This window comes from Lithobates pipiens, unplaced genomic scaffold (genome assembly GCF_037356315.1).
Source record: "Lithobates pipiens isolate NorthernLeopardFrog02 unplaced genomic scaffold, aLitPip1_a1.2 Scaffold_13, whole genome shotgun sequence".
Lineage (NCBI taxonomy): Eukaryota > Metazoa > Chordata > Amphibia > Anura > Ranidae > Lithobates > Lithobates pipiens.
The window spans coordinates 537,574,599-537,590,057 of NW_027507718.1; the positions used below are offsets into that span (position 1 = coordinate 537,574,599).

General features: G+C 49.0%; 1 protein-coding gene across 1 annotated transcript in view; it reads right to left on the reverse strand.

Annotated features, from left to right (window-relative positions):
* Positions 1 to 2,653: 2,653 nt before the first annotated feature.
* The window catches only part of LOC143975969 (pepsin A-like), a 69,528-nt gene continuing 56,722 nt past the window's right edge, over positions 2,654 to 15,459 (reverse strand). Inside the window, exon 9 of the mRNA XM_077478498.1 lies at positions 2,654 to 2,864. Coding sequence (XP_077334624.1) covers positions 2,727 to 2,864 — 138 coding nt within the window. The 3' untranslated portion in view covers positions 2,654 to 2,726. The remainder of the gene's footprint in view (positions 2,865 to 15,459) is intronic.

Here is a 15,459-nt window from a genome sequence, read left to right on the forward strand (position 1 = left end):
AGTCAGAGAAGGAGATGGGGGGCAGATCAGATATTAGAGGAAGGGGGAGTCAGAGAAGGAGATGGGGGGCAGATTAGATATTAGTGGAAGGGGGAGTCAGAGAAGGGGGATGGGGGAAGATCAGGTATTAGAGGAAGGGGGAGTCAGAGAAGGAGATGGGGGGCAGATTAGATATTAGAGGAAGGGGGAGTCAGAGAAGGAGATGGGGGGCAGATTATATATTAGAGGAAGGGGGAGTCAGAGAAGGGGGATGGGGGGCAGATCAGATATTAGAGGAAGGGGGAGTCAGAGATGGAGATGGGGGGGCAGATCAGATATTAGAGGAAGGGGGAGTCAGAGAAGGAGATTGGGGGCAGATAAGTTATTAGAGACTGAGAAGAGTCAGAGAAGGGGGGTGGTGGGGGGGGGCAGATCACATGAAAATATTACATAAGAAAATTTTGAAAAAGGATGAGATTGTGGAAACTGAAAGGTGGCTTTTGTTGGCACCGAGAGTTATTCAGCTATATTGTTGTTATTAAAAAAAGATAATTTATCAGGTATTTTCGGGTTCTCTCCCTCCCCTTGTATCTTAATCTGTCGGAATTCCAAGGGACTATATCGACTTTTATGCATTATTGCTACCAAATCATGGACTCAATGCTGATAAAGGACTGTTGCCTTTCAAAGGATTTTTGGTGGACTTTACTATTGTATGACTTCCTCAGGGGTCACCACCACAGGGGCACTTAGAGGACTTTGTCAGGAATGTGTTTCGAAGATGTCTTGGAGAATTGCTTTTGTACTAGTTTAGTAAAAATAACTTCTTATTCAGTTCTACTGCCCGGTTTAAAGTTATTATAGGGGTGCGTGCATGGTATACCCAAAGAACAGGGCTTATTCAAGTGGAGTGAGAGAAGATACAGTACATGGGTTGCTATTGACTACCGTACTTGTGTCACAAGCCTTCGCAACCAACCAGCCAGGAATCGGGTGACACGGCAAGGATGACGGAGGCTCTGGTAGTAAATGGGCGTTATGCTTGGCCCTTTGACTATATTGAACCCTTGACCGGTTCCCTATGTACTGGGACTTTGGGTCTGTCGAAGGGCGTTGCAGTGAGTCCTGTCTACTTGTCTAAAAGGTATTGTGCTTCCTGATGGTGTTTAGCATCCAGTGTACACAGATTGCTGGATAGTCTGTATGGCTGTGACTGGCAGAAGACTGGAGATATTTTTGTTGTCTTTGTAGGGATGGTGAATCAAATTGAACCAGGTGCTGAGCATCACAAATCTAGAAAGGCCTCAACATTGCCCCATCCTAATATAACAGATAATTTGAAAAGAAACACACTTTTACTGCTCTAGGGAGAGGACTTTAACATGGATGGGCAAGTGGCCATACAAAATATACAAGATAAGATTGAAATAGCAATACGTAATTTAATAATATAGAAACATTAAAATTGACAAAATGCAATATACATGGCATCTGTTTAGAAACATCAACAAATAATTGTGCATATCCTGTTATGTTGTGTGCTACCCCCATCCATCTGTAGAAGACCCTGCAGTGGACGGAGAACAGCGAACCCAACGCGTTCCGAGATCTTACATCAATAAAGTCTCTTCATCAGGGGTGTATAAAATCGCATCACATAAAAAAGGGGGGGGAAAAAACAGGATATCTGAAGACAAAAAATACAACAAAATTGATATCAATATTAAAGAGAAACAGGGTTAGATACAGGATAACTAAATGCTTTAAGGAAAGGGAAAAGAGAAAAGAAGAAAGGAAAAAAAAAAAGAGAATTTTTTTAGAATTTTTTTTTTAAATTTATTTATTTTTCTCCCTCCCCTTATACATTTAGTTATCCTGTATCTAACCCTGTTTCTCTTTAATATTGATATCAATTTTGTTGTATTTTTTATCTTCAGATATCCTGTTTTTTCCCCCCCTTTTTTATGTGATGCGATTTTATACACCCCTGATGAAGAGACTTTATTGATGTAAGATCTCGAAACGCGTTGGGTTCGCTGTTCTCCGTCCACTGCAGGGTCTTCTACAGATGGATGGGGGTAGCACACAACATAACAGGATATGCACAATTATTTGTTGATGTTTGTAAACATATGCCATGTATATTGCATTTTGTCAATTTTAATGTTTCTATATTATTAAATTACGTATTGCTATTTCAATCTTATCTTGTATATTTTGTATGGCCACTTGCCCATCCATGTTAAAGTCCTCTCCCTAGAGGAGTAAAAGTGTGTTTCTTTTCAAATTATTTGTAGGGATCCTGTGCCCCATCCTTCTCTCCCGTTTATCGTGTCTAGTAAACTCCCTAATTTTTCGAATGTGATTAACTCATTTTGTCCACCCTAAGAGTTGGAACGCTAGCCCACCGATCCACTTGGGGGTCATCCTACGCTACCCAGGGCTAAAGGGTACTACAAATCTACAGAAGGTTCACCAATGGTATGAACTCTAATGTACCCTTGAGTGTCGATCAATTCTCAGTAGCACTTAGTCAAAGACAAGGAATAAGCTATTGCACTGACTAGACCCCAACCGTCTAAAGCACCAACTAACCCCAAGACCCTCAGTACACTCACACTGCTGCCAGTAAACGTGTAGGAGAGATTCAATGAATGGAAGACAAAGCAGGGAGTAAACTGCACCAACTTTATTCAGAATCCATTAGCCATAATCTCACATATGAACCTCTTAGTAGAGAATACAAGTTATGACTTTATAGTAGGTGCAAATCCAACTCTGTTATTTCCGCGATCAAATGCCACGAAATATTCCCGGATGAAAATGTCACCAAGAATCCAAAGGCCAGAGGTGGACTGGAAGCCACTGCTACAGGATCCAGAGAACTGTACATAATAAAAGGAAGGCGGTCATTACAGAACGTCCTACTAATCAGTGTGGACATCAATGAGACTTCATTCATGAAAAGGACAAATAAGAGAATTTATCAGTGTTGTTGTAACAGATCCATTGTCTGCATTTTGTCTGGTTATGATTGCTGATGCCCTAATGCCACGTAGTCCTGTATTATATAAGGAGGTTTTGCCACCATGAGGATAGCTTAGTCCTCCCCTTGAAGACCTTGGTGGAAAAGACTGAAGGGGAAATCAATATGAATTCTTTTTGATCCCTCTTCCATCCCCTGGGTGTTGGAATTTCCCTTTAGATTTCTATAGACTGACACAGGCAGGAAGGTTGAAGGTTCCGATAGATGGAATTTGGTGGACATTTATCTTTTTTTTTAGGTTTTGGGAGTTTTTCTTTATATAAATCTTCCAAGTTAGCAAATAGAGACTTCATACATGATTAATGAAACGTCTGACTCTGATCACCACCATGCATCTGTTTCGGAATCTTCTCCTTCCGGGTCACCTGCATCCTCTACTGGCCATACAAACCCAGTGCAAGCATGTATCCTAAAATCTTCATTCACAAGAAGAGGGAGAGTAGGAGAGCCATAGAGTGGAGAATACAGAGAGCCATAGAGTGGAGAATACAGAGAGCCATAGAGTGGGGAATGCAGAGAGCCATAGAGTGGGGAATGCAGAGAGCCATAGAGTGGAGAATACAGAGAGCCATAGAGTGGGGAATGCAGAGAGCCATAGAGTGGAGAATGCAGAGAGCCATAGAGTGGAGAATGCAGAGAGCCATAGAGTGGAGAATACAGAGAGCCATAGAGTGGGAAATGCAGAGAGCCATAGAGTGGAGAATACAGAGAGCCATAGAGTGGGAAATGCAGAGAGCCATAGAGTGGAGAATACAGAGAGCCATAGAGTGGAGAATACAGAGAGCCATAGAGTGGAGAATGCAGAGAGCCATAGAGTGGGGAATGCAGAGAGCCATAGAGTGGGGAATGCAGAGAGCCATAGAGTGGGGAATGCAGAGAGCCATAGAGTGGAGAATACAGAGAGCCATAGAGTGGAGAATGCAGAGAGCCATAGAGTGGAGAATGCAGAGAGCCATAGAGTGGAGAATACAGAGAGCCATAGTGTGGAGAATACAGAGAGCCATAGAGTGGAGAATACAGAGAGCCATAGAGTGGAGAATACAGAGAGCCATAGAGTGGAGAATGCAGAGAGCCATAGAGTGGGAAATGCAGAGAGCCATAGAGTGGAGAATACAGAGAGCCATAGAGTGGGAAATGCAGAGAGCCATAGAGTGGAGAATACAGAGAGCCATAGAGTGGAGAATACAGAGAGCCATAGAGTGGAGAATGCAGAGAGCCATAGAGTGGGGAATGCAGAGAGCCATAGAGTGGGGAATGCAGAGAGCCATAGAGTGGAGAATACAGAGAGCCATAGAGTGGAGAATGCAGAGAGCCATAGAGTGGAGAATGCAGAGAGCCATAGAGTGGAGAATACAGAGAGCCATAGAGTGGAGAATACAGAGAGCCATAGAGTGGGGAATGCAGAGAGCCATAGAGTGGGGAATGCAGAGAGCCATAGAGTGGGGAATGCAGAGAGCCATAGAGTGGAGAATGCAGAGAGCCATAGAGTGGAGAATGCAGAGAGCCATAGAGTGGGGAATGCAGAGAGCCATAGAGTGGAGAATGCAGAGAGCCATAGAGGGGAGAATGCAGAGAGCCATAGAGTGGGGAATACAGAGAGCCATAGAGTGGAGAATACAGAGAGCCATAGAGTGGGGAATGCAGAGAGCCATAGAGTGGGGAATGCAGAGAGCCATAGAGTGGAGAATGCAGAGAGCCATAGAGTGGGGAATGCAGAGAGCCATAGAGTGGGGAATGCAGAGAGCCATAGAGTGGAGAATGCAGAGAGCCATAGAGTGGAGAATGCAGAGAGCCATAGAGTGGAGAGTGCAGAGAGCCATAGAGTGGAGAGTGCAGAGAGCCATAGAGTGGAGAGTGCAGAGAGCCATAGAGTGGGGAATGCAGAGAGCCATAGAGTGGGGAATGCAGAGAGCCATAGAGTGGGGAATGCAGAGAGCCATAGAGTGGGGAATGCAGAGAGCCATAGAGTGGAGAGTGCAGAGAGCCATAGAGTGGAGAGTGCAGAGAGCCATAGAGTGGAGAGTGCAGAGAGCCATAGAGTGGAGAGTGCAGAGAGCCATAGAGTGGAGAGTGCAGAGAGCCATAGAGTGGGGAATGCAGAGAGCCATAGAGTGGGGAATGCAGAGAGCCATAGAGTGGAGAATGCAGAGAGCCATAGAGTGGAGAATGCAGAGAGCCATAGAGTGGGGAATGCAGAGAGCCATAGAGTGGAGAATGCAGAGAGCCATAGAGTGGGGAATGCAGAGAGCCATAGAGTGGGGAATGCAGAGAGCCATAGAGTGGGGAATGCAGAGAGCCATAGAGTGGGGAATGCAGAGAGCCATAGAGTGGAGAATGCAGAGAGCCATAGAGTGGAGAATGCAGAGAGCCATAGAGTGGGGAATGCAGAGAGCCATAGAGTGGGGAATGCAGAGAGCCATAGAGTGGGGAATGCAGAGAGCCATAGAGTGGAGAGTGCAGAGAGCCATAGAGTGGAGAGTGCAGAGAGCCATAGAGTGGAGAGTGCAGAGAGCCATAGAGTGGAGAGTGCAGAGAGCCATAGAGTGGGGAATGCAGAGAGCCATAGAGTGGGGAATGCAGAGAGCCATAGAGTGGAGAATGCAGAGAGCCATAGAGTGGGGAATGCAGAGAGCCATAGAGTGGGGAATGCAGAGAGCCATAGAGTGGGGAATGCAGAGAGCCATAGAGTGGGGAATGCAGAGAGCCATAGAGTGGGGAATGCAGAGAGCCATAGAGTGGGGAATGCAGAGAGCCATAGAGTGGGGAATGCAGAGAGCCATAGAGTGGGGAATGCAGAGAGCCATAGAGTGGAGAATGCAGAGAGCCATAGAGTGGAGAATGCAGAGAGCCATAGAGTGGAGAATGCAGAGAGCCATAGAGTGGAGAGTGCAGAGAGCCATAGAGTGGAGAGTGCAGAGAGCCATAGAGTGGAGAGTGCAGAGAGCCATAGAGTGGAGAGTGCAGAGAGCCATAGAGTGGGGAATGCAGAGAGCCATAGAGTGGGGAATGCAGAGAGCCATAGAGTGGAGAATGCAGAGAGCCATAGAGTGGGGAATGCAGAGAGCCATAGAGTGGGGAATGCAGAGAGCCATAGAGTGGGGAATGCAGAGAGCCATAGAGTGGGGAATGCAGAGAGCCATAGAGTGGGGAATGCAGAGAGCCATAGAGTGGGGAATGCAGAGAGCCATAGAGTGGGGAATGCAGAGAGCCATAGAGTGGAGAATGCAGAGAGCCATAGAGTGGAGAGTGCAGAGAGCCATAGAGTGGAGAGTGCAGAGAGCCATAGAGTGGAGAGTGCAGAGAGCCATAGAGTGGAGAGTGCAGAGAGCCATAGAGTGGGGAATGCAGAGAGCCATAGAGTGGGGAATGCAGAGAGCCATAGAGTGGGGAATGCAGAGAGCCATAGAGTGGGGAATGCAGAGAGCCATAGAGTGGAGAATGCAGAGAGCCATAGAGTGGAGAATGCAGAGAGCCATAGAGTGGAGAATGCAGAGAGCCATAGAGTGGAGAATGCCGAGAGCCATGGAGTGGAGAGTGCAGAGAGCCATGGAGTGGAGAGTGCAGAGAGACATGGAGTGGAGAGTGCAGAGAGCCATGGAGTGGGGAATGCAGAGAGCCATGGAGTGGGGAATGCAGAGAGCCATGGAGTGGGGAATGCAGAGAGCCATGGAGTGGAGAATACAGAGAGCCATGGAGTGGAGAATACAGAGAGCCATGGAGTGGAGAATACAGAGAGCCATGGAGTGGAGAATACAGAGAGCCATGGAGTGGAGAATACAGAGAGCCATAGAGTGGAGAATACAGAGAGCCATGGAGTGGAGAATACAGAGAGCCATGGAGTGGTGAATACAGAGAGCCATAGAGTGGAGAATGCAGAGAGCCATGGAGTGGGGAATGCAGAGAGCCATAGAGTGGGGAATGCAGAGAGCCATAGAGTGGGGAATGCAGAGAGCCATAGAGTGGGGAATGCAGAGAGCCATAGAGTGGGGAATGCAGAGAGCCATAGAGTGGGGAATGCAGAGAGCCATAGAGTGGAGAATGCAGAGAGCCATAGAGTGGAGAATGCAGAGAGCCATAGAGTGGAGAATGCAGAGAGCCATAGAGTGGAGAATGCAGAGAGCCATAGAGTGGGGAATGCAGAGAGCCATAGAGTGGGGAATGCAGAGAGCCATAGAGTGGAGAATGCAGAGAGCCATAGAGTGGGGAATGCAGAGAGCCATAGAGTGGAGAATACAGAGAGCCATAGAGTGGAGAATACAGAGAGCCATAGAGTGGGGAATACAGAGAGCCATAGAGTGGGGAATAGAGAGAGCCATAGAGTGGAGAATGCAGAGAGCCATAGGGTGGGGAATACAGAGAGCCATAGAGTGGAGAATGCCGAGAGCCATAGAGTGGGGAATGCAGAGAGCCATAGAGTGGGGAATGCAGAGAGCCATAGAGTGGAGAATGCAGAGAGCCATAGAGTGGGGAATACAGAGAGCCATAGAGTGGGGAATGCAGAGAGCCATAGAGTGGAGAATGCAGAGAGCCATAGAGTGGAGAATGCAGAGAGCCATAGAGAGGAGAATACAGAGAGCCATAGAGTGGGAAATGCAGAGAGCCATAGAGTGGAGAATGCAGAGAGCCATAGAGTGGAGAATGCAGAGAGCCATAGAGTGGAGAATGCAGAGAGCCATAGAGTGGAGAGTGCAGAGAGCCATAGAGTGGAGAGTGCAGAGAGCCATAGAGTGGAGAGTGCAGAGAGCCATAGAGTGGAGAGTGCAGAGAGACATAGAGTGGAGAGTGCAGAGAGCCATAGAGTGGAGAATACAGAGAGCCATAGAGTGGGGAATGCAGAGAGCCATAGAGTGGGGAATGCAGAGAGCCATAGAGTGGAGAATGCAGAGAGCCATAGAGTGGGGAATGCAGAGAGCCATAGAGTGGGGAATGCAGAGAGCCATAGAGTGGGGAATGCAGAGAGCCATAGAGTGGGGAATGCAGAGAGCCATAGAGTGGGGAATGCAGAGAGCCATAGAGTGGAGAATGCAGAGAGCCATAGAGTGGAGAATGCAGAGAGCCATAGAGTGGAGAATGCAGAGAGCCATAGAGTGGAGAATGCAGAGAGCCATAGAGTGGGGAATGCAGAGAGCCATAGAGTGGGGAATGCAGAGAGCCATAGAGTGGAGAATGCAGAGAGCCATAGAGTGGGGAATGCAGAGAGCCATAGAGTGGAGAATACAGAGAGCCATAGAGTGGAGAATACAGAGAGCCATAGAGTGGGGAATACAGAGAGCCATAGAGTGGGGAATAGAGAGAGCCATAGAGTGGAGAATGCAGAGAGCCATAGGGTGGGGAATACAGAGAGCCATAGAGTGGAGAATGCCGAGAGCCATAGAGTGGGGAATGCAGAGAGCCATAGAGTGGGGAATGCAGAGAGCCATAGAGTGGAGAATGCAGAGAGCCATAGAGTGGGGAATACAGAGAGCCATAGAGTGGGGAATGCAGAGAGCCATAGAGTGGAGAATGCAGAGAGCCATAGAGTGGAGAATGCAGAGAGCCATAGAGAGGAGAATACAGAGAGCCATAGAGTGGGAAATGCAGAGAGCCATAGAGTGGAGAATACAGAGAGCCATAGAGTGCGGAATGCAGAGAGCCATAGAGTGGGGAATGCAGAGAGCCATAGAGTGGGGAATGCAGAGAGCCATAGAGTGGGGAATGCAGAGAGCCATAGAGTGGGGAATGCAGAGAGCCATAGAGTGGAGAATACAGAGAGCCATGGAGTGGAGAATACAGAGAGCCATAGAGTGGAGAATACAGAGAGCCATAGAGAGGAGAATACAGAGAGCCATGGAGTGGAGAATACAGAGAGCCATAGAGTGGAGAATACAGAGAGCCATAGAGTGGAGAATGCAGAGATCCATAGAGTGGAGAATGCAGAGAGCCATAGAGTGGGGAATGCAGAGAGCCATAGAGTGGAGAATACAGAGAGCCATAGAGTGGAGAATGCAGAGAGCCATAGAGTGGGGAATGCAGAGAGCCATAGAGTGGAGAATACAGAGAGCCATAGAGTGGAGAATACAGAGAGCCATAGAGTGGGGAATACAGAGAGCCATAGAGTGGGGAATAGAGAGAGCCATAGAGTGGAGAATGCAGAGAGCCATAGGGTGGGGAATGCAGAGAGCCATAGAGTGGAGAAGGCAGAGAGCCATAGGATGGGGAATACAGAGAGCCATAGAGTGGAGAATGCAGAGAGCCATAGAGAGGAGAATACAGAGAGCCATAGAGTGGGAAATGCAGAGAGCCATAGAGTGGAGAATACAGAGAGCCATAGGGTGGGGAATGCAGAGAGCCATAGGGTGGGGAATGCAGAGAGCCATAGAGTGGAGAAGGCAGAGAGCCATAGAGTGGAGAATGCAGAGAGCCATAGAGTGGGGAATGCAGAGAGCCATAGAGTGGGGAATACAGAGAGCCATAGAGTGGGGAATGCAGAGAGCCATAGAGTGGAGAATGCAGAGAGCCATAGAGTGGAGAATGCAGAGAGCCATAGAGAGGAGAATACAGAGAGCCATAGAGTGGGAAATGCAGAGAGCCATAGAGTGGAGAATACAGAGAGCCATAGAGTGGGGAATAGAGAGAGCCGTAGAGTGGAGAATACAGAGAGCCATGGAGTGGAGAATACAGAGAGACATAGAGTGGAGAGTGCAGAGAGCCATAGAGTGGGGAATGCAGAGAGCCATAGAGTGGGGAATGCAGAGAGCCATAGAGTGGGGAATGCAGAGAGCCATAGAGTGGGGAATGCAGAGAGCCATAGAGTGGGGAATGCAGAGAGCCATAGAGTGGGGAATGCAGAGAGCCATAGAGTGGAGAATACAGAGTGCCATGGAGTGGAGAATACAGAGAGCCATAAAGTGGAGAATACAGAGAGCCATAGAGAGGAGAATACAGAGAGCCATGGAGTGGAGAATACAGAGAGCCATAGAGTAGAGAATACAGAGAGCCATAGAGTGGGGAATGCAGAGAGCCATAGAGTGGAGAATGCAGAGAGCCATAGAGTGGAGAATGCAGAGAGCCATAGAGTGGAGAATGCAGAGAGCCATAGAGTGGAGAATGCAGAGAGACATAGAGTGGAGAATACAGAGAGACATAGAGTGGAGAGTGCAGAGAGCCATAGAGTGGAGAATGCAGAGAGCCATAGAGTGGAGAATGCAGAGAGACATAGAGTGGAGAATGCTGAGAGACATAGAGTGGAGAGTGCAGAGAGCCATAGAGTGGGGAATACAGAGAGCCATAGAGTGGAGAATACAGAGAGCCATAGAGTGGGGAATACAGAGAGCCATAGAGTGGGGAATGCAGAGAGCCATAGAGTGGAGAATGCAGAGAGCCATAGAGTGGAGAATGCAGAGAGCCATAGAGTGGAGAATGCAGAGAGCCATAGAGTGGAGAGTGCAGAGAGACATAGAGTGGAGAGTGCAGAGAGCCATAGAGTGGGGAATGCAGAGAGCCATAGAGTGGGGAATGCAGAGAGCCATAGAGTGGAGAATGCAGAGAGCCATAGAGTGGAGAATGCAGAGAGACATAGAGTGGAGAGTGCAGAGAGCCATAGAGTAGGGAATGCAGAGAGCCATAGAGTGGGGAATGCAGAGAGCCATAGAGTGGAGAATGCAGAGAGCCATAGAGTGGGGAATGCAGAGAGCCATAGAGTGGGGAATGCAGAGAGCCATAGAGTGGGGAATGCAGAGAGCCATAGAGTGGGGAATGCAGAGAGCCATAGAGTGGGGAATGCAGAGAGCCATAGAGTGGAGAATGCAGAGAGCCATAGAGTGGAGAATGCAGAGAGACATAGAGTGGAGAGTGCAGAGAGCCATAGAGTGGGGAATGCAGAGAGCCATAGAGTGGGGAATGCAGAGAGCCATAGAGTGGAGAATGCAGAGAGCCATAGAGTGGGGAATGCAGAGAGCCATAGAGTGTGGAATGCAGAGAGCCATAGAGTGGGGAATGCAGAGAGCCATAGAGTGGGGAATGCAGAGAGCCATAGAGTGGGGAATGCAGAGAGCCATAGAGTGGGGAATGCAGAGAGCCATAGAGTGGAGAATGCAGAGAGCCATAGAGTGGGGAATGCAGAGAGCCATAGAGTGGAGAATGCAGAGAGCCATAGAGTGGAGAATGCAGAGAGCCATAGAGTGGAGAATGCAGAGAGCCATAGAGTGGGAAATGCAGAGAGCCATAGAGTGGGGAATGCAGAGAGCCATAGAGTGGGGAATGCAGAGAGCCATAGAGTGGGGAATGCAGAGAGCCATAGAGTGGGGAATGCAGAGAGCCATAGAGTGGAGAATGCAGAGAGCCATAGAGTGGAGAATGCAGAGAGCCATAGAGTGGAGAATGCAGAGAGCCATAGAGTGGAAAATGCAGAGAGCCATAGAGTGGGGAATGCAGAGAGCCATGGAGTGGGGAATGCAGAGAGCCATGGAGTGGGGAATGCAGAGAGCCATGGAGTGGAGAATACAGAGAGCCATGGAGTGGAGAATACAGAGAGCCATGGAGTGGAGAATACAGAGAGCCATGGAGTGGAGAATACAGAGAGCCATGGAGTGGAGAATACAGAGAGCCATGGAGTGGTGAATACAGAGAGCCATAGAGTGGAGAATGCAGAGAGCCATAGAGTGGAGAATGCAGAGAGCCATGGAGTGGAGAATACAGAGAGCCATGGAGTGGAGAATACAGAGAGCCATGGAGTGGAGAATACAGAGAGCCATGGAGTGGAGAATACAGAGAGCCATGGAGTGGTGAATACAGAGAGCCATAGAGTGGAGAATGCAGAGAGCCATAGAGAGGAGAATGCAGAGAGCCATGGAGTGGAGAATGCAGAGAGCCATAGAGTGGAGAATGCAGAGAGCCATAGAGTGGAGAATGCAGAGAGCCATAGAGTGGAGAATGCAGAGAGCCATAGAGTGGAGAGTGCAGAGAGCCATAGAGTGGAGAGTGCAGAGAGCCATAGAGTGGAGAGTGCAGAGAGCCATAGAGTGGAGAGTGCAGAGAGCCATAGAGTGGAGAGTGCAGAGAGACATAGAGTGGAGAGTGCAGAGAGCCATAGAGTGGAGAATACAGAGAGCCATAGAGTGGGGAATGCAGAGAGCCATAGAGTGGGGAATGCAGAGAGCCATAGAGTGGAGAATGCAGAGAGCCATAGAGTGGGGAATGCAGAGAGCCATAGAGTGGGGAATGCAGAGAGCCATAGAGTGGGGAATGCAGAGAGCCATAGAGTGGGGAATGCAGAGAGCCATAGAGTGGGGAATGCAGAGAGCCATAGAGTGGGGAATGCAGAGAGCCATAGAGTGGAGAATGCAGAGAGCCATAGAGTGGAGAATGCAGAGAGCCATAGAGTGGAGAATGCAGAGAGCCATAGAGTGGAGAATGCAGAGAGCCATAGAGTGGGGAATGCAGAGAGCCATAGAGTGGGGAATGCAGAGAGCCATAGAGTGGAGAATGCAGAGAGCCATAGAGTGGGGAATGCAGAGAGCCATAGAGTGGAGAATACAGAGAGCCATAGAGTGGAGAATACAGAGAGCCATAGAGTGGGGAATACAGAGAGCCATAGAGTGGGGAATAGAGAGAGCCATAGAGTGGAGAATGCAGAGAGCCATAGGGTGGGGAATGCAGAGAGCCATAGAGTGGAGAAGGCAGAGAGCCATAGGATGGGGAATACAGAGAGCCATAGAGTGGAGAATGCCGAGAGCCATAGAGTGGGGAATGCAGAGAGCCATAGAGTGGGGAATGCAGAGAGCCATAGAGTGGAGAATGCAGAGAGCCATAGAGTGGGGAATACAGAGAGCCATAGAGTGGGGAATGCAGAGAGCCATAGAGTGGAGAATGCAGAGAGCCATAGAGTGGAGAATGCAGAGAGCCATAGAGAGGAGAATGCAGAGAGCCATAGAGTGGGAAATGCAGAGAGCCATAGAGTGGAGAATACAGAGAGCCATGGAGTGGAGAATACAGAGAGCCATAGAGTGGAGAATACAGAGAGCCATAGAGAGGAGAATACAGAGAGCCATGGAGTGGAGAATACAGAGAACCATAGAGTGGAGAATACAGAGAGCCATAGAGTGGAGAATGCAGAGAGCCATAGAGTGGAGAATGCAGAGAGCCATAGAGTGGGGAATGCAGAGAGCCATAGAGTGGAGAATGCAGAGAGCCATAGAGTGGAGAATGCAGAGAGCCATAGAGTGGGGAATACAGAGAGCCATAGAGTGGGGAATAGAGAGAGCCATAGAGTGGAGAATGCAGAGAGCCATAGGGTGGGGAATGCAGAGAGCCATAGAGTGGAGAAGGCAGAGAGCCATAGGATGGGGAATACAGAGAGCCATAGAGTGCGGAATGCAGAGAGCCATAGAGTGGGGAATGCAGAGAGCCATAGAGTGGGGAATGCAGAGAGCCATAGAGTGGGGAATGCAGAGAGCCATAGAGTGGGGAATGCAGAGAGCCATAGAGTGGAGAATACAGAGAGCCATGGAGTGGAGAATACAGAGAGCCATAGAGTGGAGAATACAGAGAGCCATAGAGAGGAGAATACAGAGAGCCATGGAGTGGAGAATACAGAGAGCCATAGAGTGGAGAATACAGAGAGCCATAGAGTGGAGAATGCAGAGAGCCATAGAGTGGAGAATGCAGAGAGCCATAGAGTGGGGAATGCAGAGAGCCATAGAGTGGAGAATGCAGAGAGCCATAGAGTGGAGAATGCAGAGAGCCATAGAGTGGGGAATACAGAGAGCCATAGAGTGGGGAATAGAGAGAGCCATAGAGTGGAGAATGCAGAGAGCCATAGGGTGGGGAATGCAGAGAGCCATAGAGTGGAGAAGGCAGAGAGCCATAGGATGGGGAATACAGAGAGCCATAGAGTGGAGAATGCCGAGAGCCATAGAGTGGGGAATGCAGAGGGCCATAGAGTGGGGAATGAAGAGAGCCATAGTGTGGAGAATGCAGAGAGCCATAGAGTGGAGAATGCAGAGAGCCATAGAGAGGAGAATACAGAGAGCCATAGAGTGGGAAATGCAGAGAGCCATAGAGTGGAGAATACAGAGAGCCATAGGGTGGGGAATGCAGAGAGCCATAGGGTGGGGAATGCAGAGAGCCATAGAGTGGAGAAGGCAGAGAGCCATAGAGTGGAGAATGCAGAGAGCCATAGAGTGGGGAATGCAGAGAGCCATAGAGTGGGGAATACAGAGAGCCATAGAGTGGGGAATGCAGAGAGCCATAGAGTGGAGAATGCAGAGAGCCATAGAGTGGAGAATGCAGAGAGCCATAGAGAGGAGAATACAGAGAGCCATAGAGTGGGAAATGCAGAGAGCCATAGAGTGGAGAATACAGAGAGCCATAGAGTGGGGAATAGAGAGAGCCGTAGAGTGGAGAATACAGAGAGCCATGGAGTGGAGAATACAGAGAGACATAGAGTGGAGAGTGCAGAGAGCCATAGAGTGGGGAATGCAGAGAGCCATAGAGTGGGGAATGCAGAGAGCCATAGAGTGGGGAATGCAGAGAGCCATAGAGTGGGGAATGCAGAGAGCCATAGAGTGGGGAATGCAGAGAGCCATAGAGTGGGGAATGCAGAGAGCCATAGAGTGGAGAATACAGAGTGCCATGGAGTGGAGAATACAGAGAGCCATAAAGTGGAGAATACAGAGAGCCATAGAGAGGAGAATACAGAGAGCCATGGAGTGGAGAATACAGAGAGCCATAGAGTAGAGAATACAGAGAGCCATAGAGTGGGGAATGCAGAGAGCCATAGAGTGGAGAATGCAGAGAGCCATAGAGTGGAGAATGCAGAGAGCCATAGAGTGGAGAATGCAGAGAGCCATAGAGTGGAGAATGCAGAGAGACATAGAGTGGAGAATACAGAGAGACATAGAGTGGAGAGTGCAGAGAGCCATAGAGTGGAGAATGCAGAGAGCCATAGAGTGGAGAATGCAGAGAGACATAGAGTGGAGAATGCTGAGAGACATAGAGTGGAGAGTGCAGAGAGCCATAGAGTGGGGAATACAGAGAGCCATAGAGTGGAGAATACAGAGAGCCATAGAGTGGGGAATACAGAGAGCCATAGAGTGGGGAATGCAGAGAGCCATAGAGTGGAGAATGCAGAGAGCCATAGAGTGGAGAATGCAGAGAACCATAGAGTGGAGAATGCAGAGAGACATAGAGTGGAGAGTGCAGAGAGCCATAGAGTGGGGAATGCAGAGAGCCATAGAGTGGGGAATGCAGAGAGCCATAGAGTGGAGAATGCAGAGAGCCATAGAGTGGAGAATGCAGAGAGACATAGAGTGGAGAGTGCAGAGAGCCATAGAGTAGGGAATGCAGAGAGCCATAGAGTGGGGAATGCAGAGAGCCATAGAGTGGAGAATGCAGAGAGCCATAGAGTGGGGAATGCAGAGAGCCATAGAGTGGGGAATGCAGAGAGCCATAGAGTG